General features: G+C 45.2%; 1 protein-coding gene and 2 non-coding genes across 4 annotated transcripts in view; all 3 read left to right on the top strand.

Annotated features, from left to right (window-relative positions):
• LOC105616742 (endogenous retrovirus group K member 5 Gag polyprotein) overlaps positions 1 to 23273 on the top strand; it is a 23754-nt gene extending 481 nt beyond the window's left edge. Inside the window, exons 1-4 of one of the 2 annotated variants that reach the window (XR_009596118.1) lie at positions 762 to 1273; positions 1470 to 1531; positions 4867 to 16322; positions 21746 to 23273. Coding sequence is in view for 1 of the 2 variants with exons in the window: in XM_060397799.1 (XP_060253782.1) it covers positions 5149 to 7014 (1866 nt within the window). In the remaining variant the exon portion in view is untranslated. Of the gene's footprint in view, positions 1 to 761; positions 1274 to 1469; positions 3756 to 4710; positions 16323 to 21745 lie in introns of those variants that run through there. The other variant, XM_060397799.1, reaches the window with a different exon arrangement.
• Positions 868 to 1002, top strand: LOC114117714 (small nucleolar RNA SNORA71). The gene has a single exon (XR_003591369.1). It is a non-coding gene; the product is annotated as a small nucleolar RNA SNORA71 (small nucleolar RNA).
• On the top strand, positions 1975 to 2107 carry LOC114117713 (small nucleolar RNA SNORA71). The gene has a single exon (XR_003591368.1). It is a non-coding gene; the product is annotated as a small nucleolar RNA SNORA71 (small nucleolar RNA).

Here is a 23273-nt window from a genome sequence, read left to right as displayed (position 1 = left end):
CTTGCAGGGAGGTTGGTGCGGAGCCGGTGTGAACCTCACACGTGCTGCGCCAGAGCCCCCCGATCACATCCCATCACCTCCGACTCCAGTATTTCATCCCTTGCAGCCGCTCCTCGGTTGCCGGGCAGATAACCTTCGTGACCGTTAGCCCATTTCCCCTCGGTAACCTCTAAGGGAAAAGTGTTCAAACCTCCACTTTGAGAAAGCCCCCAGGGCCCTAGAAGGGTTCGCACTGAAGGCCTTCCCCTCTCTTTCCGGGCCAGGCCCTGCGCAGCTGAAAGACCCTGCCTCTGGCCGCTCCCCATCCCCTCCTGCAGGACCCTGACCCTCACTGCCTGCCGCGCCTCCGCCGTGTCCAGGGACTGAGCTACTGCAGAGGGGATGGTTCCTGGGCTTGAGGGTTCTGGGACCTGCCTTGCAAAGCCCTTGTGCAGGAGGATGGGGTGGGTTTGGGGGCCAGAAAGGCCAGAGTTCGGATCCTGACTCAGCCCCTCATTAGCCGGGGAACCAGGGATGAGTTCCTTTATTCTCCTGAACGTTCCTTTCCTTCAAGGGGGAAAAAGGCAATCACTCCGGAAGGGCAGAGGCCTGGTGTGTGTTCTTTTTATTTGAACTCACAGTTCTTGGCATGGAGTAGGTCCTCAGTTGGTATTTGTGGGGTGGATGAGTAATTGAGGCTTTTTTTTTTTTTTAACCGGAAGTTGGTCTTCTCCTGGCTTCTCTTGATGAGGGGAGGTGGAACCTTTTCAGGAAGTGAGGCTAGTGCCTGGGGTCCTGGCCCTGGCTGGGCAGCTTTTCCCTGCCTGGGTGGAGAACCAGCTTCTAACCTGGGCTCCTCTGCCTGATTCCCCATCTGCCCTTCTCTGCCCCTGCATTCGAAAGTGATCGTGGGCTGCCTGTGCCTTGGTCATTGATAGTGCAGGGAAAGGAACTGCTGAAAGCATTTTCCCCGTGTTTGGAGGGTTCACTCCTGTCCCTTCTGAACTCTGGAGCTGTCACACACCTCCCCCCTCCTACTGCTTATTTAGACACTTCCTGGCAGCTGATGTCAGTTGACTGCCCTCTGCCTGGCTCAGTGCTGGTTTCCGTGAGGCTTTGGGAAAGAATGTGGGTGGGTTCTGCTACTGCAGTGGTCTTGTGACTCTGGTCCCTGGTCTCAGCAGCCCTAAGACCTTGTTTGCCACTGGATTTGTAGTGATTGCAGGCTGCCTGTGTCCTAGTTGTTGGTAATACGGGCCGAGGAAAAGTTGCAAGAATTTTCCTCATAATTCAGGTGATCCTTGCTTGTCCCTTCCAAACCGGACCGCCCTTTAGTTGTTGTGACAGTGGCCAAGCCCAATGTGCACTGAGGGTGTTGGGAGCCTCAGACCCGGCTTCCCCAGCATTCACACCCCGGGTTTTCCTGCTGCTGAGCATGATGGTTTCCTGTCCGGTTGGCTGATCACCTGCTGGCCTCTTGTCCCCTGCAGGAGTGTCACGTGGCTGCTTTGGGTGAGAGGTGTCCTCGGGGAGAGCCAAGACTGAGACCCAGGTAAGTGGTGTCCTGCTCATTCTGTCCTGCTCATCCTCCCAGTTCTGTGCAGGCTGGGAGGCCAGAGGTGTGGGGAGTGAGGGTGCAGTTGGAGGCCCGGCCCCTTTCTGCTGCTGAGAGCCCTGGGTGGAGGCTGCAGTGATGTTGAGAGGATGGAGGTTCACACCCAGTGACCAGCCGAGGGCTCTTCTGTGAGCCTGAGCAAGAGCTCTGTATGGTGTTCAACCCTGGTGGTGTGTACACTCACTCCTTCGGAACCCAGGGTCTCTCCGCGTTTCTGCCGTCAGTCTTCCCTTCGGCTCTTGGCAGGGACTGGGTAGATCTGCCGTCTTAGACTGTGAGTCTGGTCAGTGCTCCTTCTGGTGGTCTGCTCCTCGTCCAGGCTGCTTCTCAGGGTGCTGGCAGTGGCGTCTCTGCTCAGCTCCCTCACTGCCCTTCTCGGCCCCTGCATTCGAAAGTGATCGTGGGCTGCCTGTGCCCTGGTCATTGATAGTGCAGGGAGAGGAATTGCCGAAAGCCTTTCCCCGTGTTTGGAGGGTCCATCCTGTCCCTTGCAAACCCTGGTGCTTTCGTACATGTCTGTCTTTCCCCTGATTTGTGTTGCTTCCTGGCACCCAGTGCCGTGTGCTCACTGAGCTCCCCTCTTCCGGAGTAGGCACCTGCCTTGGGTCTTTGGGCTGGTGGGGGAGGGCTCCCCTCCTGGAAGCTTTCTCTGCTTCCTCCCTGCACCGCTTCCCACATCCTCAGCCTACCACCCAGCACTAACCCCACCTGGGAAACTTGCTTGGCTGGTTGTGCCCGTTATGCTGTGATCTTGAGAGCAGTGCCTCTTCTGACCTGACTATAGCAGCTGGTCATAAAAGGGGGGGGAAACCAAAGAGGTAGAGATACCCTATCTGTTGCAAGGAGATCGGACTCCTCCCATTGCGGAGGGTCAGGGCACCATGCCCTCCGGCAAGCCAGCCTGCTGGGTCAGCCTCCTTTCCTTCTTTCCTGGGTGTGTTGTTTCTCTAGCACAAGGTAGGCTTACTATTACCTGCCTTTAATCCTGCTGGGGGTGATTTTCTAGTAATAGACTGGACAGAGCACAGTGTTGTTGAGGATATATATGTACTTAATCCCTTATACTAGATGGTGGCCCCACGGCCCTATCCCTATAGCTGTTGGCCCTCCCAGTCCATTCTGGTCACTGCCAGTCAGCCACAGGCTGCTCCGCAAACCCTGACCTGAACATGTTGTTTTTAATGAGGTGGATGTGCAGCAGGTTGATCACAGTTGCCCCACCAGACAGATGACACGACTCTGTGTAAGAGACATTGCCCCTTCTAGTCCTTTACCCCGCAGGAGACCACCAGGATGCCCTGCTCGGGCAACTCAACAAGCCTCCATACCTACCTGGGGACAGAATAAGATGCTGTGTCACCAGGCACAGGGAATAGCTTCTGTCCAGGGATCTTCAGACTCCCCCGAGAACGTGTTTGTTGCTATGCTTGCCCTATTATCCCGCCAGAATTCTCCGGCAGAGCACCCAGAAGCTCACGACTGAATTGCATCTGGCTGTCTTAAATAAAAAAGGGGAGATGCTGGGAGCCAACACGGGAGATCCCACCCATGACAAGGTCATATGGGAGAGCCTGGCAGGCAAGGCAGGATCAGGACTCCAGGGACTCCCCGTCCTCACCCATGACAAGTCATGCGGAAGAGCCTGACAGGGCAAGGCGGATCAGGTCTCAAGGGGTCCTCTGCCCGAGCATCTACCCCAAACCAAAATCTGTCTGTTTACTGTCTGCTATACTACACTCTTCTGACATTAACAGGGGCTATCCCCGACCACCTTCCTCTGGAAAATTAACTTACAGCTCCAGTTAATAGTCTCCTGCATATAAAAGGAGTGTCTCAGCTCTGCTGGCAGTCTAGCTTGTGTGACAGGTTTACCCACACTCTTGCTACTATGCACATTGATTATAACTTCTCAACCATAAACAGCACAGAGAGTTTGGAGTATTTTGAAAGTCTTAGTTAGCATAGGGCTTTTCTAAAGATAAAAATCATGTTGGTGAAGGGTTTCATTGCTGAGTTAATGATTGCCACCAGGCCTCCATATCCTCAGGCACCTGGAAGTGTATTAATGTAATTGGAATGTAGAAAAAGAAATACAGTCGTTTTGATGTTAGCAATATTAGACTTTTGAGTTAATGAATTTTCTCTTTGTTATAAGGAGAAGGCAATGGCACCCCACTCCAGTACTCTTGCCTGGAAAATCCCATGGACAGAGGAGCCTGGTAGGCTGCAGTCCATGGGGTTGCTAGGAGTCGGGCGTGACTGAGCAACTTCCGTTTCACTTTTCACTTTCATGCATTGGAGAAGGAAATGGCAACCCACTCCAGTGTTCTTGCCTGGAGAATCCCAGGGACGGGGGAGCCTGGTGGGCTTCTGTCTATGGGGTCGCACAGAGTCGGACATGACTGAAGTGACTTAGCAGCAGCAGCAGTACTCCTCTTTCTCTGTTATAAGTTGTTTTATCCTTGCTATGTAAGAATGTAACTTTATCACTGTCTTAAGACTAAGCAGATTTCAGAAAAAACATCTTAAGGGAAAACAAGTTTTCTGATTAACCTTTATCAGTAGAAACAAAGGCTTGTAAGAACAAAGATATGCAAAGAACACTCTGTCTTTAGATAAGGGTCAGAGTGGCTGACCCTGCGTGACTCTGCTTCTTACATTTATCTCTATGTACAACTTAAAGTATAAAAGCTTCCCTGAAAAATAAAGAGACGGACCAGTTCCTCGAAAAACTGGTTTCCCCCCGTGTCGTTCTTGCTTTATCTTTCTCTTACTCTCCTTTTCAGGCTGCTTCCTTGGTGCGCAGGGGCTCGCCGTGTTCACTTATTTGCCTGGGCTTCTAAGACCTGAATGGGGAGGCGCTCTGTGTCTTCACTCCTTCGGGAGACTGGGAGGGCGCCTGCGGCCTAGGTGAACAGTGCAAGTTCCTTGTCTGGAACTTTATTGGCTTTCTGCGTAAAAAAGGAATATCAGCCTCTTTCTCTCTTATATTTTCTTAACTGCTATATTCCTTCTTTATCTCTTTCTATGAAAGTGATGTCGCTCAGTCGTGTCCAACTCTTTGTGACCCCATGGACTGTACCCTACCAGGCTCCTCTGTCCATGGGATTTTCCAGGCAATAGCACTGGAGTGGATTGCCATTTCCTTCCCCAGGGGATCTTCCTGACCCAGCGATCGAACCCAGGTCTCCCACATTGTAGACAGACGCTTTACCGTCTGAGCCACCAGGGAAGTCCTATCTCTCTTTATATCTCTAAATAAATATTTTTAGGTCGCTGACGCTGTAACTGGGGCTAGACTCTGGTAAGTGGCACCTGGAACAGGCTATCCGAAGGTAGGTCTCCCCCAGTGTGCAGTTTTCGAACAGCTAGGCCCCCACTCAGGGTGCTACGGACCCCCCTGCATAAGATAGGTAGGGAAAGAGGGGTGGGAAGTTTTGGGTTGAAAAGAAACCTGGTTGATAGGTTGAAAGAAACCTGAAGTGTTGATTCTTACAATATAAAACAAGAAATCTGTACTGAAATCTGAAATCTTTTTCTATAAAATTTCTGACATGGGTAGCAGTGAATCTAAAGAAGGACAGCTTTTTATAGGAGTAATTTTGCAACTGTTAAACAAAAGAGGAATTAAGGTTAAGAAAACTAATGTTCGATGTTTTTTTACTTTTGTACAAGAGCAGTGTCCTTGGTTTCCAGAAGAGGGCACTGTTAACTTAGATACTTGGGAGAAGGTAGGGAAACAGCTAAAAACTTATTACACTCAGCATGGTCCGGAAAAAGTACCTACTGATACTTTTTCCTTATGGAATGTGATTAGAGATACTTTAGATCCAGCTCACGAATCTGAAAAGGTACATGTTAAAGAGGGAAGTGAGGAGGAAGAGTCCAAGCCTGACTATCGACAGTTAAACATGCTGTCTGCCATGAACGCCGATAGTCATGCTGAGAATAGAGATGAAAAGAAAGATCAGCTTTCACCTCAAGATGAGGAAGATTCAAAAGAAGTGGCAGTTCAATATCATTCTGATGAGGATTCGTCTTTTTTAGCTAAAGATACTCCTAAGAGCCTAAGAGAAATATCCCCAACTAGACCATCAGTAAGATTTAAACATCAGACAGTTACAGGATCTCTAGAACAGGAGAAGAAAAACATGGGACGCCTTCGTTCCCCCATGCCTCCCCCTCCTCATAGGGATGAGGGGCCTCCGCTAGCAGTTCCCTGGAGAAGGGTTCTCTCTAGCCCTGAGGATGAATTTGATCCCCACCTTGAGGCTTGTTTTAGCGATAGGGGAGAAACCCCCTACTGGGAACCCCTTCCAATGAAAATGATTAAAGAACTCAAACAGGCTTGTGCCGTGTATGGGGCTACAGCCCCGTACACTATAACAGTATTAGAGGCCTTAGCAGCCAGATGGATGACACCCCATGACTGGAAGACAGTTGCTAAAGCTTGTCTGTCTAGAGGGCAATATGTACTTTGGAGAGCTGAATATGAAGATCTTGCCCAAAAACAGGCTGATGCTAACCAAAAATATGGCCCAAGATATATTGTAAAAAGTATGTTGACAGGGACTCATGAATTTGGAACACTAAGAGAACAGATGGGATTAGACAGAAGAACTCTAGATCAGGTAACTGCCTGCAGCCTCGGGGCTTGGCGACATTTGCCTCAAGGGAAGGAATCAACCTCTTTTTTAAACATTAGACAAAAACCAGAAGAGCTATATGAGGACTTTATATCACGACTTACAGAGGCCGTTTACAGAGTAATTTCCAATTCTGAGGCAGCTGAAATACTGATAAAACACCTGGCATTTGAAAATGCTAACTCTACCTGCCAGGCCGTTCTATGTCCTATAAAAGAATCTGGACAAATAGAAGATTATATCAGACAGTGTGCAGACATAGGACCAGCAGTGATACAGGCCATTGCCATAGCTGCAGCCATAAAGGGAAATTGTTATCAACAGGAAGTACAATCCTTTTTTGCAAGCAGGAATAACCTGTCAAAGAGTCGTTCCAGTAATCCAGGCCAGAATACTAGTTTATCCAAGGCCTGCTACTCTTGCGGACAGGAGGGACACTTTGTCCGTGCTTGCCCCCAAAAAGCAGCTGGTTCTTCTATGCCAAATCCTGCCTCCCTGGCTGCGGCTCCTAATCTTCCTAAGGTTCTTTGCCCTCGTTGTCAGAAGGGGTATCACTGGGCAAAGGATTGTAGATCAAGATTCCATAAAAATGGAACCTTGCTAGTTCCTGACCAGCAGTTGGGAAACAGGTTGAGGGGCCAGCCTCAGGCCCTGACAATGATTGGGGCAACAACGCTGAACCCATTCATACCCTTTGTCCCATCACAGAACTCATCAGAGCAACCCCAGGCAGCGCAGGACTGGACCTCAGTTCTGCCACCTCAACAATATTAACGCCAGATAGTCCCACTATAAAAATCCCTACAGGGGTTAAAGGTCCATTACCGACAGGCTTGGTAGGAATTATATTAGGCAGAAGCTCCTTAGCTATGCAAGGTTTGACAATTATCCCTGGAGTGATTGACTCAGATTATACAGGAGAAATTCAGATAATGATTTCACCCCCAACTAAAACTATTCAAATTTGGCAGGGACAAAGAATAGCTCAACTTTTACTTTGCCCTGCTACACTGCTATGGGACACACCGCTACTCAAAGGGAAAGGCAGGAAAAAGAATTTGGGTCCAGTGATATGGCCTTTTGGATAACAGAAATTACTCAGAAACGCCCCATGAAAAATATCCTGGTCAGTGGCAAGTCTATTTTGGGTCTGTTAGATACAGGAGCATCTCTTGCATCGCTGGGAAAAACTGGCCCAGCTCCTGGCCCACGCATACTACTGAAAATGAGTTGGTGGGGTTAGGGAGAGCCCCCGCAGTAGTCAAGAGTGCAAAAATATTAGATTGGCAGTTTGAGGATACCTGTGGAACTTTCCAACCCTATGTAGTTCCTTCGTTCCCCTTTACCTTATGGGGGAGGGACGTGCTGTCTCAAACGGGAGTACTACTTTTTTAACCATGATGATAAAGTGACCTCCCAAATGCTCCATATGGGCTATGATCCATCAAAAGGATTGGGTAAACAACAGACAGGAATAATTGAGCCAATTTGCCTGACCCCTCGACAGCTACGTTCTCAATTGGAGTGTCTGCCAGGAGCCAGTGTGAGGAACTCCGCCTGTGGCAAAGAGAAAAACAGAAAAAGAAAGAAAAATAATCATAATAAAAAGGATTCTACAAATAGAAATGTTTATCTTATGGCCAAATAGAACATTTTTGTCAGCAATGTCCTGCTAAACAGAGACAACAAGCTGTGCCAATCAACCCCAGGTAGCTCAGGACTAGACCTCAGTTCTACCACAGCAACAATATTAACCCCTGACGTGCCAGTTACTCAGATTCCAATGGGAGCGGCTAGACCCCTGCCTGAGGACATTTTGGACTTGTGCTAAGGTGTAACTCGCTTTCTTTTCAAGGAATTTCGGTGGTGCCTGGTGTAGTAGATTCTGATTATACTAAGGAAATTAAAGTTTTTATCTCGCTGCCTGCTAAAACTGTGCAAATTAATAAAGGTCAAAGAATAACACAGCTTTTGCTTTTACCTTAACAGACAAGAAAAACCTTGACTTCTCAAGGTAGAGGCCCCAGAGGATTTGGATCTAGTGATCTAGCTTTTTGGGTGCAGGAAATTACTGCTTCTAGGCCTTTGAAAGATCTTTTAATTCAAAAAAATAAAAATGTCAGGGCTGTTAGACACAGATATCTTTTGCATTGCTGGGAAAGACTGGCCAGCTCCTGGCCAACACATACTACTGAAAATGAGTTGGTGGGATTAGAGAAAGTGGTATGTGGAGTGGGAACGCTGCAGAAGAAAAGGTGAGGGAGAGTTTAGAACCTTTGGGAGTAGTGAGTTCCCTGTTGCTGGAGGTATTCAAGCAAAGATTAGATGGTTGCTTGTCATCTAAAGAGCTATAGACCTGATTTAGGTTACGGAAGGATAACTGGAGAAGCTTATAAAGATATTGTGCAACACCACTTTACTTGCTTCTTATATTTAGGTCTGCCAAAAGTTTTGAAAACTGATAATGCCCCTTTGAAGCTGCGGAGAGATTGTTTACTAACTTTAAATGATTTCCAGAAATTATTAGGAGATATTAATTAGATACGCCCATATTTAAAACTGACTACTGCAGATTTAAAGCATCTGTTTGATAGCTTAAAAAGAAAAAAAGCGATCCTAATCCCAGTTCTAAGGGAAAGTTGACTAGTGAGACAGAGTCAGCTCTTGTTAAAGTGGATGAGGCTTTAAATGAGCAGTTAATTAGGATTGTGTGAAGTCGCTCAGTTGTATCCGACTCTTTGCGACCCCATGGATGGTAGCCTACCAGGCTCCAAGTCCATGGGATTTTCCAGGCAAGAATACAGGCAAGAATACTGGACTGCCATTTCCTTCTCCAGGGGATCTTCCCAACCCAGAGATCAAACCTGGGTCTCCTGCATTGCAAACAGATGCTTTACTGTTTAAGCTACTAGGGAAGTGAACTGACATACGTAAATGTCATGATCTTTCATAAGATTATGGTCTCAAACTGGTGGTAAACTGATACTTCAGATTAACAGTGCTGGGTAAAAATGGTGACTAGTTATGGAAAACAGTGTGCTGATGCCTCAAAAAAATCAGACACAGAATTGCAGTATGATGGCAGTTCTACCTGTGGAGTATAGAGGAAAAATAAGTGAAAACAAGAACTCAGACATTCATAGACCTGTGTTCATAGACCTATTAATTAATTAATTAATATTACCAAAAAGTGAGATTAAATTACTTGCCACGAAACATACACCTACAGGATGCTTGTGACAAGAAGGCCCATTGGTTCCATCTACCAGTGACCCCAAGAAAAATAGTTTTATCCCAGCTTGGTGGCACAATTAATTATATTATTTTAAAAAAAAGTGTGGAACTTTTTGGAAAAGAAGTAACAAATACACTAATTCCATTCAGTAAGGATCAACTGCAAGTCTTACAAAATAGTGATGATTGGCAAGTTGCCCTGATAGATTTCAGGGGTCAAATTTTGTTTCATTTGCCCTTAAGTCCCCCATTGCATTTTTTGAAAACACATCCAGTAATTTTTCTGAAAATTTTTCTATTCAGCCTTTGAAAGGGGCTACGACTTGGCCTCTGGTTAAGTGAAAAGATCTCCTTACAGGAGAGTCGAAAGGGCCAGCTATACTGCTAACTTGTGGGAGAGGGTATGCTTGTATTTTTCCCCAGGGTGCTGAGTCGCCAATTTGGATCCCGGACAGACTGATTCGCCATGTCGCAGTCCCTCAGACACCTGGTTCCTCCACTGCTGCAACCACAAAAAGGAGAAAGGACGCTCCTCTGCCCCTGCCTCCGCCGCCCACCTGAAAAGTCCAGCAGACTCTAAGACAACTGGCAGCAGAGATCCCAGAAGAACCACCCACTGAGCAGAGGTCATGGCTTTACATAAAAGACCGTGATCCTCCTTCAGTTCAGTTCAGTCGCTCAGTCGTGTCCGACTCTTTGCGACCCTATGAATTGCAGCATGCCAGGCCTCCCTGTCCATCACCATCTCCTGGAGTTCACTCAGACTCACGTTCATGGAGTCCGTGATGCCATCCAGCCATCTTATCCTCTGTCGTCCGTCCCCTTCTCCTCCTGCCCCCAATCTTTCCCAGCATCAGAGTCTTTTCCAGTGAGTCAACTCTTCGCATGAGGTGGCCAAAGTACTGGAGTTGATCCTCCTTAATCTTAGAGAATTCAGCATTAGTAAGAGCAATTACTTCTGTTACTGTTACTATTACTCTTACTATTACTGTTACTGTGGCAGCAATATCGTTGACTCAACAAGTGCAAGTGCCCAATATGTTGAAAAATCATTTTAGGTGTTTGGAATAGCTCAGATATTAGTTTAGATTTAGGGAAGCTTCATAATCAGATACAGACCATGGAACACTCCTGATTAGATTTTACTGCTGCAGGAGAAGCCAGTGACTTTTTCCATACATTCTCTAACTTCATTTCTGGAAAGATTATTCTTTCTACTGTTTTTAGTTATGTTGCTGTGGGTGCTCTAATCTTGCTCCTCATAATCATTTTTCCTTGTATTGTCAAGATTCTTTGGCAGAGAATTCAGAAGCTCGTGACTGAGCTGCATCTGGCTGTTTCAAGAAATAAAAGGGAGATGCCGGGAGCCAGCGTGAGGAACTCCGCCTGTGGCAAAAGTCATGAGGCGGGAGGCTCGGCAAAGGCGGGATCGAGCCTCAGGAGACCCCCTGTTCCCGAGCATCTACCCCTGCCCAGAGCCAGCACAGGAGATCCCACCCATGACAAGGTCATGTGGAGAGACCTGATGGCAAGGCGAGTCAGGTCTCAAGGGGTCCTCTGCCTGAGCATCTACCCTGAAACCAAAATCTGTCTGTTTACTGTCTGCTATGCTATACTCTTCTGACATTACAGGGGGCTATCCCTGACCACCTTTCTCTGGAAAAAGTTAACTTAGAGCTCCAACTGGTCTCCTGCATATGAAAGGAGTGTCTCAGCTCAAATCCCTCGATGGCTCTCTAACTTGCCTGACAGAGACTTTCACAACTTGTGATTGTTTACAGCCCCTCAACCGCGAGAGGCATGCAGCTTAAAACATCTTAAAGATATAGAGCCTTTTCTAAAAAGCAAAAAATTATATTGGTGATGGGTTTCACTGTTGAGTCAATGACTGCTGCCAGGCCGCCATATCCTTTATCTTTTAGGCACCTGGGAGGGTATTAATCAATGTAATAGGGATGCAGAAATAGGAATATAGTAGTTTTGGTGTTAGCAATACTAGACTTTTGAGTTAGTGAATTTTCTCTTTGTTATAAATCACTGTACTTCTCTTTCCTTGTTATAAATTGTTGTGTCCTTGCTATGTAAGAATGTTAACTTAATTTAGTGCTTTCTGAGAGTGGCACCAGATTTTGGAAAAGAACAACACTATTAAGGCAAATAAGTTTTCTGGTCGACAGACCCTTATCAAAAAAGGGCCGTAAAATGCTAATTGGCCTTCTGGCCAGAAGATGATGTAAATCAGGTAAGACTTGTGTATACAGCTAGGTATGCAGAGAGAAAGCCTGGTCTCTATAGCTGCTGACGCTGCATAATTTTGTATTATCCATTGATCTCTGTGTGCAACCAAAAGTATAAAAAGCTTGCCTGAACAATAAAGGATGGGCCAGTTTCTGGAAAGACTGGTTTCCCCCGTGTCAACTTTCTCTCTCCTTCTCCCTCTCCCTCCCTCTCCTTTTCAGGCTGAATTCCCATCTGGAGCGTGGAGGCTCACCAGGTCTACTTACTTGCCCTAGCTTCTAAGACCCACATGAGAGGGAGACCAGGGCGGGGCACCCTCTGCTATTCGAGCAGGCACCGGTGGCCTACGTAGATGGTGCAAACTTCTTGTCTCGAGGTTTTATTAGCTTTCCGCGTAAAACAATTTATTCAGCCTCTTTTCTGCACTAATTTTCCTACTATACTATTCTTTCCTAATCTTATATTTCTAATTAAGTAGTCCTTTCCCAGACGCCGACTCCATCCCTGTTTCGAATTATCCTGGATTCACCGGGGCTGGACCCCAGCGTACCCCCAAAAACCAGAGTCTGCCTGCTTTACTGTGTTATGGTTTCTACCTACTCTTCTGACATTAACGGGGCTGTCCCCTCACCACCTTTTTCTGGAAAAAGTTAATTTAGAGCTTTTAGACAATAGATCTCCTGGGCATAATAAGAGTGTTTCAATCCAAAACCCCTCTGATGGCTTTCTAGCCTGCTTGCTGGACTCTTATAGCTGTGCCTGTGATTGTTTGCGGCCTCCCAACTGCGAGAGGCACAGGAAGCTTAAAACATCCTAGGAATGTAGGGGCTTCCGAGGAGTCAAAATCACTTAGAATAGGATTGATTAAGGGTTTCATTTGTTGAGCCAATACTTGCTGCCAAATTTTTATATCTTTTATTGATTGGTATAGTTGATAGGTAGAAAAAACAGGTAGTAGCCCTGGTATTAGCAACATTAGATCTTTGAGTTAAGTACTTTCTTTGTTATAACCCATTGTACCTTTGTTCTACAAGGATGTAACTTCATTTAGTACTTTGAGGGTGATGCAGATTAAAGAAAAAAAACACTAAAAGGGAAAAAGAGTTTTCTGGTTGATAGACATTTATCTAGGAACAGAGCCATAAAAATGTTAACAGGTCTCTTGGCCAAAAGACCTGAGACCTTTTGTATATGGGAAGGTGCGGGGGACTGCCCGTGAAGGGTAAGTCTTGGGAGCTGCTCAGCAGGTTATGCAGAGCCTTAGGCATGTTCCTAAGCTCCCTGTCCCGCCCCCCTGAAGAATTTTTATAGCCCTTAAGACTCCAGGATGTCTAGTTCCTGCAACATGTCATAGGAAAGAGAATTATGTTCTGTACACAATAGGTAAGGGTCTGGTGATTTTCTGTACACAACTGGTGATTGTATCTTGAGATTAAAAACAATGTCACAAGTCACGTACACTATCCTATATATACTGCTGCACAATAAAGAAAGGCATCAGCCATTTTGGTCTGATCCTCTCAACCCCATCTTTTGTCTCTCTTATTTTTCTTAGCGGGGACGCTCCGTTCTCTCCCTGTGCAGGTGCGACTCTTGCTTGTGCTGGCCGCGGCAGGAAGGTATGCAAAAAGAAAGTCTGGTCTCAATAAGGGTCAGGACTGCTGCCCCTGCATAACTCTGCATATTCCATTATTTCTCTGTATACAACTTGGGGTATATAAGCTGCTTTTGAAAATAAATTTGTGGGCCTGGCAGCGATGCTTGACTCCCCCATGTCGTTCCTTGCTCGTTTTTCTGGCTGAATTCCCATCTGGAGTGTGGAGGCTCACCGAGTCTACTTATTTGCCCTGCTTCTAAGACCCACGCGAGAGGGAGCCCAAGGTGGGGCACCCTCCACTATTAAAGTGGGTGCCGGTGGCCTACGTAGATGGTGCAAGTTTCTTGTCTTGGAACTGTATTGGTTTTCCAAGTAAACCAAGTTATTCAGCCTCTTTTCTCCACTAATTTTCCTACTACACTATTTTTTCCTAATCTCTCTTTATATTTCTAAATAAATAAATTTTTCCTCGCCGACTCCATCCCCGCTTCGAATTCCCTGGATCCACCGGGGCTGGACCCTGGCAGATATCCAAATGTATAATGGAGGCCATTCTTTTTGCTGCTGACCCCATTACATGAAAATCTCAAGACCCAGTGTGGGTGGAACAATGGCCTCTGCCTAAAGAAAAATTACTGGCAGCTAAAACGTTAATTTTAGAATTGGGACATACTGAACCATCCAATAGTCCCTGGAACACTCCTATTTTTGTCATAAAGAAAAAATCTGGTAAATGGCGACTTTTACAAGATTTGAGAGCTATTAATGCCACCATGGAAGACATGGGGGCCTTACAGCCTGGGCTCCCTTCCCCAGTAGCCGTTCCAGAGGGATATTATGTAATTGATTTACAAGACTGCTTTTTTACCATTCACTTAAGTGCTGAATAAAAAGCGATTTGCCTTCAGTCTGCCATCAGATAATTTTAAACAGCCTTATTTAAGGTTTCAATGAAAAGTGTTGCCTCAGGGAATGAAAAATAGCCCTACCCTATGTCAAAAATTTGTTAATGCTGCTTTAGAAGAAATTATCGGAGAAGGCAATGGCAACCCACTCCAGTACTCTTGCCTGGCAAATCCCACAGATGGAGGAATCCCTGGTAGGCTGCAGTCCATGGGGTCGCTAAGAGTCTGACATGACTGAGCGACTTCACTTTCACTTTTCACTTTTATGCATTGGAGAAGGAAATGGCAACCCACTCCAGTGTTCTTGCCTGGAGAATCCCAGGGATGGGGGAGCCTGGTGGGCTGCTGTCTATGGGGTTGCACTGCTGGGAGCCAGCGTGAGGAACTCCTCCCATGGCAAAGGTCATGAGGAAGGAGGCTTCGGCAGGATCGAGCCTCAGGAGACCCCCTGTTCCCACACATCTACCCCCAAAACCAGAGTCTGTTTTATGCTCTCACCTATACCTCTGACTTTACGGGGGGCTCTCCTCCATCACCAGTTCTCTCAGAGAAGGAGCTAACTTGCAGCTCCAGTTAATAAAAATTCCTGGGCGTGACAAGAGTGTTTCAACTTACAAACTCCTCTGAAGTTTCTCTAGTCTGCCTGATCAGGTTAATCCGGCCACATGTGATTGTTTACAGCCTCCCAACCGTGAGAGGCATGAGATGCTTTAAAACTTTCTAAATACAGGCTGTTTTGAGAAGTTATAAGATTATTAATATAGTATAGTGGGTTGGTTAGGAATTATATTGGTGAAGGGTTTTTCATTCGTTGTGCCAATAATTGCTGCTAATTCCCTGCCCTGGGTGTGACAAGGGTGTCTCAGGTCAAACCTCTATGCTGACAGACTAGCTTGTGTGACAACCTCTCAACCATAAACAGCACAGAGTTTGGAGTATTTTGAAAGTCTTAATTAGCATAGGGCTTTTCTCATTGTTGAGTCAATGATTGCCACCAGGCCTCCATATCCTTAGGCACCTGGGAGTATATTAATCAATGTATTTGAAATATAGAAAAGGAAATATAGTAGTTTTTGAGGTTAACAATACTAGACTTTTTGAGTTAATTAATTTTTTCTTTTGTTATAGATCACTGTACTTTGTTATAAATCACTGTGTCCTTGCTATGTAAAATGTAACTTTATCACTATCTTAAGAGTAAATAGATCTTAAGGGGAACACTGGTGAAGGGTTTTCATTTGTTGAGCCAATATTTGCTGCTAAATCTCCATATTCCTTGCCCTTATACTGAATATAACTAGCATATAGGAGAAATAAGTATTAACCTTTAATCATGTTAAACCTTAAGCTAAGTAAATTCCTTTCTTGATTGTAATCCACTACACCCTCACCCTATAGGAATGCAACTTTATTTGGAGGGTGGTGCTTGGTTTAAGAAAAAATCACCCCTGGAAAAAATCAGTTTTCTATTGACTGACCATTATCAGAAAGGGAAATGTCACCAGGCTTCATGGCCAGAAGATGATGTAAAACCCATAAGACTTTTGTATAATTTTATATGAAGCACCTGATTGTGACAAGGGTCAGGTCTGCTGACCCCCGTGTGACTCTGTATTCATCCCTATGTATAACAAAAAGTACATAAGCAAACCTGAAAAAGAAATCGGATCAGTTTCTGGAAAGACTGATTCCCCCGTATCGTTTCTTTCTCACTCCCCGTTTTTCTGGCTGAATTCCCATCTGGAATGTGGGTACTCACCAAGCCTGCTAATTTTGCCTGGGCTTCTAAGATCAGACCGGGGAGGCCTCAGTGCCTCCTCTCCTTTGGGAGAACGGAAAGATGCCTGTGGCCTATGTAGGTGGTGATTGGTATTCCATATAAACCAAGTTATTCAGCCTCTTTTTCTCCACTAATATTTCCTACTACACTATCCGTTTCTAATCTCTCTCTATATCTGTAATTAAATAAGTTTTTTCCTAGGACGCCTACTCCGTCTCCCCTGCAAATTACCGTGGACCCACCGGGGCTGGACCCTGGCATTGCACAGAGTCGGACACAACTGAAGCGGCTTAGCAGCAGTAGCAGCAGCAGAGCTAAATATGCACAGGTATATATGATTCATTATGTGGATGACATTTCAATAGTTCATTCATTTCAATAGCTCATTACAAACCGTTCTCCAAGATTTCACTCAGCCGCTGTCAGCTAGAGGCTTGAAAATTGCCCTGGAAAAAATTCAAACCAACCCACCCATAACTGTTACAAATTCAGAAACAGTGACTCATTCCCCACTGGAATTAAGATCACCTTGTTTCTCTGAATGATTATCAAAATCTTTTAGGTGATATTAATTGGATAAGGCCTTATCTTAAACTAACACTGCTGAGCTAAAGCCTCTTTTTAACATTTTGCGGGGATCCTGATCCAACTTCAAAACCGCAATTAACTATTGAAGCTCTGGAGACCCTAGGCAAAGTAGAAAAGTCTTTATCTGATAGTTATGTTCAGTTCAGTCGCTCAGTCGTGTCCAACTCTGTGACCCCATGAATCGCAGCACGCCAGGCCTCCCTGTCCATCACCAACTCCCAGAGTTCACTCAGACTCATGTCCATCGAGTCCGTGATGCCATCCAGCCATCTCATCCTCTGTCGTCCCCTTCTCCTCCTGCCTTCAATCCCTCCCAGCATCAGGGTCTTTTTCCAATGAGTCAACTCTTCGCATGAGGTGGCCAAAGTACTGGAGTTTCAGCTTTAGCATCATTCCTTCCAAAGAAATCCCAGGGTTGATCTCCTTCAGAATGGACTGGTTGGATCTCCTTGCAGTCCAAGGGACTCTCAAGAGACTTCTCCAACACCACAGTTCAAAAGCATCAATTCTTCGGCGCTCAGCCTTCTTCACAGTCCACCTCTCACATCCATACATGACCACAGGAAAAACCATAGCCTTGACTAGACGGACCTCTGATGACAAAGTAATGTCTCTGCTTTTTAATATGCTATCTAGGTTGCTCATAACTTTTCTTCCAATGAATAAGCGTCTTTTAATTTCATGGCTGCAGTCACCATCTGCAGTGAATTTGGAGCCCCCAAAATAAAGTCTGACACTGTTTCCCCTGTTTCCCATCTATTTCCCATGAAGTGATGGGACCAGATGCCATGATCTTCGTTTTCTAAATGTTGCGCTTTAAGCCAACTTTTCATTCTCCACTTTCACTTTCATCAAGAGGCTCCTCTTCACTTTCTGCCATAAGGGTTGTGTCATCTGCATATCTGAGGTTATTGATATTTCTCCCGGCAATCTTGATTCCAGCTTGTGTTTCTTCCGGTCCAGCGTTTCTCATGATGTACTCTGCATAGAAGTTAAATAAGCAGAGTGACAATATACAGCCTTGACATACTCCTTTTCCTATTTGGAACCAGTCTGTTGTTCCATGTCCAGTTCTAACTGTTGCTTCCTGACCTGCATACAGGTTTCTCAAGAGGCAGGTCAGGTGGTCTGGTATTCCCATCTCTTGAAGAATTTTCCACAGTTTATTGTGATCCCCACAGTCAAAGGCTTTGGCATAGTCAATAAAGCAGAAATAGATGTTTTTCTGGAACTCTCTTGCTTGTTCCATGATCCTGCAGATGTTGGCAATTTGATCTCTGGTTTCTCTGCCTTTTCTAAAACCAACTTGAACATCAGAGAGTTCATGGTTCACGTATTGCTGAAGCCTGGCTCGAAGAATTTTGAGCATTACTTTACTAGCATGTGAGATGAGTGCAATTGTGTGGTAGTTTGAGGATTCTTTGGCATTGCCTTTCTTCGGGAATGGAATGAAAACTGACCTTTTCCAGTCCTGTGGCCACTGCTGAGTTTTCCAAATTTGCTGGCATATTGTGTGCAGCACTTTCACAGCACCATCTTTCAGGATTTGAAACAGCTCAACTGGAATTCCATCACCTCCACTAGCTTTGTTCATTCAGTTCAGTTCAGTTCAGTCGCTCAGTTGTGTCCGACTCTCTGCGAGTCCATGAATCCAAGCACGCCAGGCCTCCCTGTTCATCACCATCTCCCAGAGTTCACTCAGACTCACGTCCATCGAGTCCGTGATGGCATCCAGCCATCTCATCCTCTGTCTTCCCCTTCTCCTCCTGCCCCCAATCCCTTCCAGCATCAGGGTCTTTTCCGATGAGTCAACTCCTCGCATGAGGTGGCCAAAGTACTGGAGTTTCAGCTCTAGCATCATTCCTTTCAAAGAAATCCCAGGGTTGATCTTCAGAATGGACTGGTTGGATCTCCTTGCAGTCCAAGGGACTCTCAAGAGTCTTCTCCAACACCACAGTTCAAAAGCATCAATTCTTCGGTGCTCAGCCTTCTTCACAGTCCAACTCTCACATCCATACATAACCACAGGAAAAACCATAGCCTTGACTAGACGGACGAAGTAGTGATGCTTTCTAAGGCCCACTTGACTTCACATTCCAGGGTGTCTGGCTCTAGATGAGTGATCACATCATCATTATTATCTGGGTCGTGAAGATCTTTTTTGTACAGTTCTTCTGTGTATTCTTGCCACCTCTTCTTAATATCTTCTGCTTCTGTTAGGTCCATACCATTTCTGTCCTTTATCAAGCCCATCTTTGCATGAAATGTTCCCTTGGTATCTCTAATTATGTAAAAAGGATTGAGTTAACAGCTGCCTGGCAACTCCTTTGCCTGGCTACCCCCACTGCACCTATGGGAATTTTGTGGCAAAACGGCCCCCTGGAGTGGGTCCGTCTTCCTGCTCCAGCTCAAAAAGTAGTGGCTTCTTATCCAGGGTTGATTGCTACGTTGTTATTAAAGGAAAGAAAGTGGAGCACTGAATTATTTGGTAAAGAGCCATCAGAAATTGTAATTCCATATAACAAAGAACAGCTTGATGCTCTTTTAATGTTTGGTGAAAATTGGCAAATTGCCATAGGAAACTATTTTGGTCAAATTCTGCATCATTTACCTTCGTATGTTTTGTTAAATTTTATATCTAGACACCCAGTTATTTTCCCTGTTAGATGCAAACAGTTCCGTATTCCAGGAGCTCAGACAGCTTTTACTGATGGGTCAGCTAATGGCAGAGATTCTATAGTTATAAGGAATCAGCATAAGGTTTTACAAACACAGGAAACTTCAGCTCAAAGAGCTGAACTCACAGCTGTTATAGAGGCTTTTGTTATGTTTGCAGAGCAGGAATTTAACTTTTACTCTGACTCTCAGTGTGTGGTCAAGCAGTTTCCACATATTGAGACTGCGGTTCTGCCCAAGAACAAATTTACTATCTTTTACTTGCTAACTAAATTGCAGAAACAAATCTGGAAACAAAACCAAGCATTTTTTATTGGCCACATTCGAGCTCATTCTGGACTGCTTGGACCTTTAAATGCCTTAAATGATTTGGCAGATTCACTAACTAGGGTTACAGTGGCCTCTGCTTTTAAAGAAGCCTGATTGCCCAGAGCCAGCATGGGGAATCCCACCCGTGGCAAAGGTCATGAGGAAGGGGGCCTGGCAAACGCAAAGGCGGGATCAGGTCTCAAGGGTCCCCCCTGGATTTTCCTGAGCATCTACCTCCACAGCCTCCAGAGTGCCTGCTTTATTGCGCTATGCTTTCCATCTACTCTTCTGACATAACGGGGGGCTATCCCCACCACCTTTCTCTAGAAAGAGTTAACTTAGAGCTGCAGTTAACAGTCTCCTGCATATAAAAGGATTGTCTCAGCTCAGATCCCTCTGATGGCTCTCTAACTTGCCTGACAGGTTTATCCAGACTTTTACAACTTGTGATTGTTTACAGCCCCCCCCAACTGTGAGAGGCACGAAGCTTAAAACATCTTAAAGATATAGAGCCTTTTCTAAAGAGCTAAGAATTATATTGGTGATGGGTTTCATTGTTAAGTCAATGACTGCCGTCAGGCCTCTATATCCTTTATCTTTTAGGCACCTGGAGGATATTTATCAATGTAATTGGGATATAGAAAAAGGAATATAGTAGTTTTGATGTTGGCAACACTAGACTTCTGAGTTAATGAACTTTCTCTTTGTTATAAATCACTGTACTCCTCTTGTTATAAATTGTTGTGTCCTTGCTATGTAAGAATGTAACCTTAATTAGTGCTTTCTGAGAGTAGCACCAGACTTTAGCAAGAACAACATTTTTAAGGCAAATAAGTTTTCTGGTTGCTGGACCCTTATCAGAAAAGGGCCATAAATGCTAATAGGCCTCTTGGCCAGAAGATGATGTAAATCACCTAAGACCTGTGTATACAAATGGATATGCAGAAAGAAAGCCTGGGTCAGAGCTACTGACCCTGTATGAGTTTGCTTTTTTACGTTTATCTCTATGTACAACTCAAAGTATAAAAGGTTTCCTGAGTAATAAAGAGATGGACCAGTTCCTGGAGAGACTGACTCCCCCTGTGTCTTCTTTTCTTTCTCTCCTCCTTTTCAGGCTGATTCCCGTCTGGAGCATAGAGGCTCACCGTGTATACTTATTTGCCCAGGCTTCTAAGATCCACACGAGAGGGAGCCCAGGGCGGGGCACCCTCTGATATTCAAGTGGGCGCCTGTGGCCTTTCGTAGACAGTGAAAGTCCCTTGTCTTGGGGCTTTATTGGCTTTTTATGTAAACCAAGGAATACAGCCTCTTTCCTCCTCTATTTTCCCCACTACACTATTCTTTCCTAATCTCTCTTTATATCTCTAAATAAACAATCTTATCTGATTGCTGACTCCATCTCCACTTCGAATTACCCTGGATCCACAGGGGCTGGACCCTGGCACCCAAGCCTCTCACTCACTTCATCATCAAAATACTATTGCATTAAGATATCAGTTTCAGATTCCTCGAGAGTCTGCTCGAGACATTGTTCGTTCCTGTTCACATTGTCCTACTACTATAAGTAGTTTGCCTATGGGAGTTAACCCTCGCGATCTCAGACCTAATGCACTCTAGCAGATGGATGTAACTCAGGTCTCCTCATTTGGAAAATTGCCTTTTGTTCATGTAACTATAGATACTTTTTCTCATGTTATTGTTGCCACTGCTCACACTGGAGAGGTGTATAGGGATGTAGTGCAACATCTCTTTATTTGTTTTTCATACTTAGGCCTGCCAAAACCTTTGAAAACCGATAATGCCCCTGCTTACATTTCTAAGTTATTTCAAGAATTTTGCATAAGATTTTAAATAAAACATAACACAGGCATCCCCTGTAATCCACAGGGACAAGCCATAGTGGAGAGAGCACATCAGACATTAAAAATACAAATTCAAAAATTACAGGAAGGGGAATATAAATATAGTTCTCCCCATCCAATCTTGCAACATGCTCTCTTTGTAATAAATAGCCTAAATCCTGATTCGTCTGGAACCACTGCAATGCTTCGTCATTGGTGTGCGGAACAACAGAATGCAAAGCCATTGGTAAAATGTAAGGACCTCCTCTCTGGACAATGGAGGCATCTTGATCCACTGTTAACCAGCAGCTGAGGATATGCTTGTATTTTTCCACAGGACGCAGATTCTCCAATTTGGATCCCGGACAGACTGATTCACCATGTCACAGCCCCCCAGGCACCTGGTTCCCTCTTTGCCTCGACCACAAAAAAGGAAGGGGCCTCCTCTACATCCACTTCCTCTGCCAATATGGGACGTCCCACTGTTCTTGAGACGACTGACACCAGAGAGCCCGGATGAGCAAGAAGAGGACCCATCCACCAGACAGATGACACAACTCCATATAAGAGACACTGCCCCTTCTAGTCCTTTACCCCGCAGGAGACCACCAGGATGCCCTGCTCGGGCAACTCAACAAGCCTCCATACCTACCTGGGGACAGATTAAGATGCTCTGTCACCAGGCACAGGGAGTAGCTTCTGTGCAGGGAACTTCAGACTCCCCCGAGAACGTGTTTGTTGCTATGCTTGCCCTATTATCCCGCCAGAATTCTCCGGCAGAGCACCCAGAAGCTCACGACTGAATTGCATCTGGCTGTCTTAAATAAAAAAGGGGAGATACTGGGAGCCAACACGGGAGATCCCACCCATGGCAAGGTCATGCGGGAGAGCCTGGCAGGCAAGGCAGGATCAGGACTCCAGGGACTCCCCGTCCTCACCCATGACAAGTCATGCGGAAGAGCCTGACAGGGCAAGGCGGATCAGGTCTCAAGGGGTCCTCTGCCCGAGCATCTACCCCAAACCAAAATCTGTCTGTTTACTGTCTGCTATACTACACTCTTCTGACATTAACAGGGGCTATCCCCGACCACCTTTCTCTGGAAAATTAACTTACAGCTCCAGTTAATAGTCTCCTGCATATAAAAGGAGTGTCTCAGCTCAAACCTGTCTGCTGGCAGTCTAGCTTGTGTGACAGGTTTACCCACACTCTTGCTACTACACACGACTGTTTATAACTTCTCAACCATAAACAGCACAGAGAGTTTGGAGTATTTTGAAAGCCTTAGTTAGCATAGGGCTTTTCTAAAGATAAAAATCATGTTGGTGAAGGGTTTCATTGCTGAGTTAATGATTGCTGCCAGGTCTCTATATCCTCAGGCACCTGGAAGTGTATTAATCAATTTAATTGGAATGTAGAAAAAGAAATACAGTCGTTTTGATGTTAGCAATATTAGACTTTTGAGTTAATGAATTTTCTCTTTGTTATAAATCCCTATACTCCTCTTTCTTTGTTATAAATCGTTGTATCCTTGCTATGTACAAATGTAACTTTATCACTTTCTTAAGACTAAGCAGATTTCAGAAAAAAGCATCTTAAGGGAAAACAAGTTTTCTGATTAACTAACCTTTATTGATAGAAACAAAGATGGAGCCATAAAATGTTAATCGGTCTCCAGAACAGAAGATATTGTAAACAAATGTAAGACCCTTGTAAGAACAAACATATGCAAAGAACACTCTGTCTTTAGATAAGGGTCAGAGTGGCTGACCCTGCGTGACTCTGCTTCTTACATTTATCTCTATGTACAACTTAAAGTATAAAAGCTTCCCTGAAAAATAAAGAGACGGACCAGTTCCTCGAAAAA

The sequence above is a fragment of the Ovis aries genome, chromosome 13 (assembly GCF_016772045.2).
Source record: "Ovis aries strain OAR_USU_Benz2616 breed Rambouillet chromosome 13, ARS-UI_Ramb_v3.0, whole genome shotgun sequence".
Taxonomy (NCBI): domain Eukaryota; kingdom Metazoa; phylum Chordata; class Mammalia; order Artiodactyla; family Bovidae; genus Ovis; species Ovis aries.
Note: the sequence above shows the minus strand (reverse complement) of the source record. Positions and strands in the feature narration are given on the sequence as shown.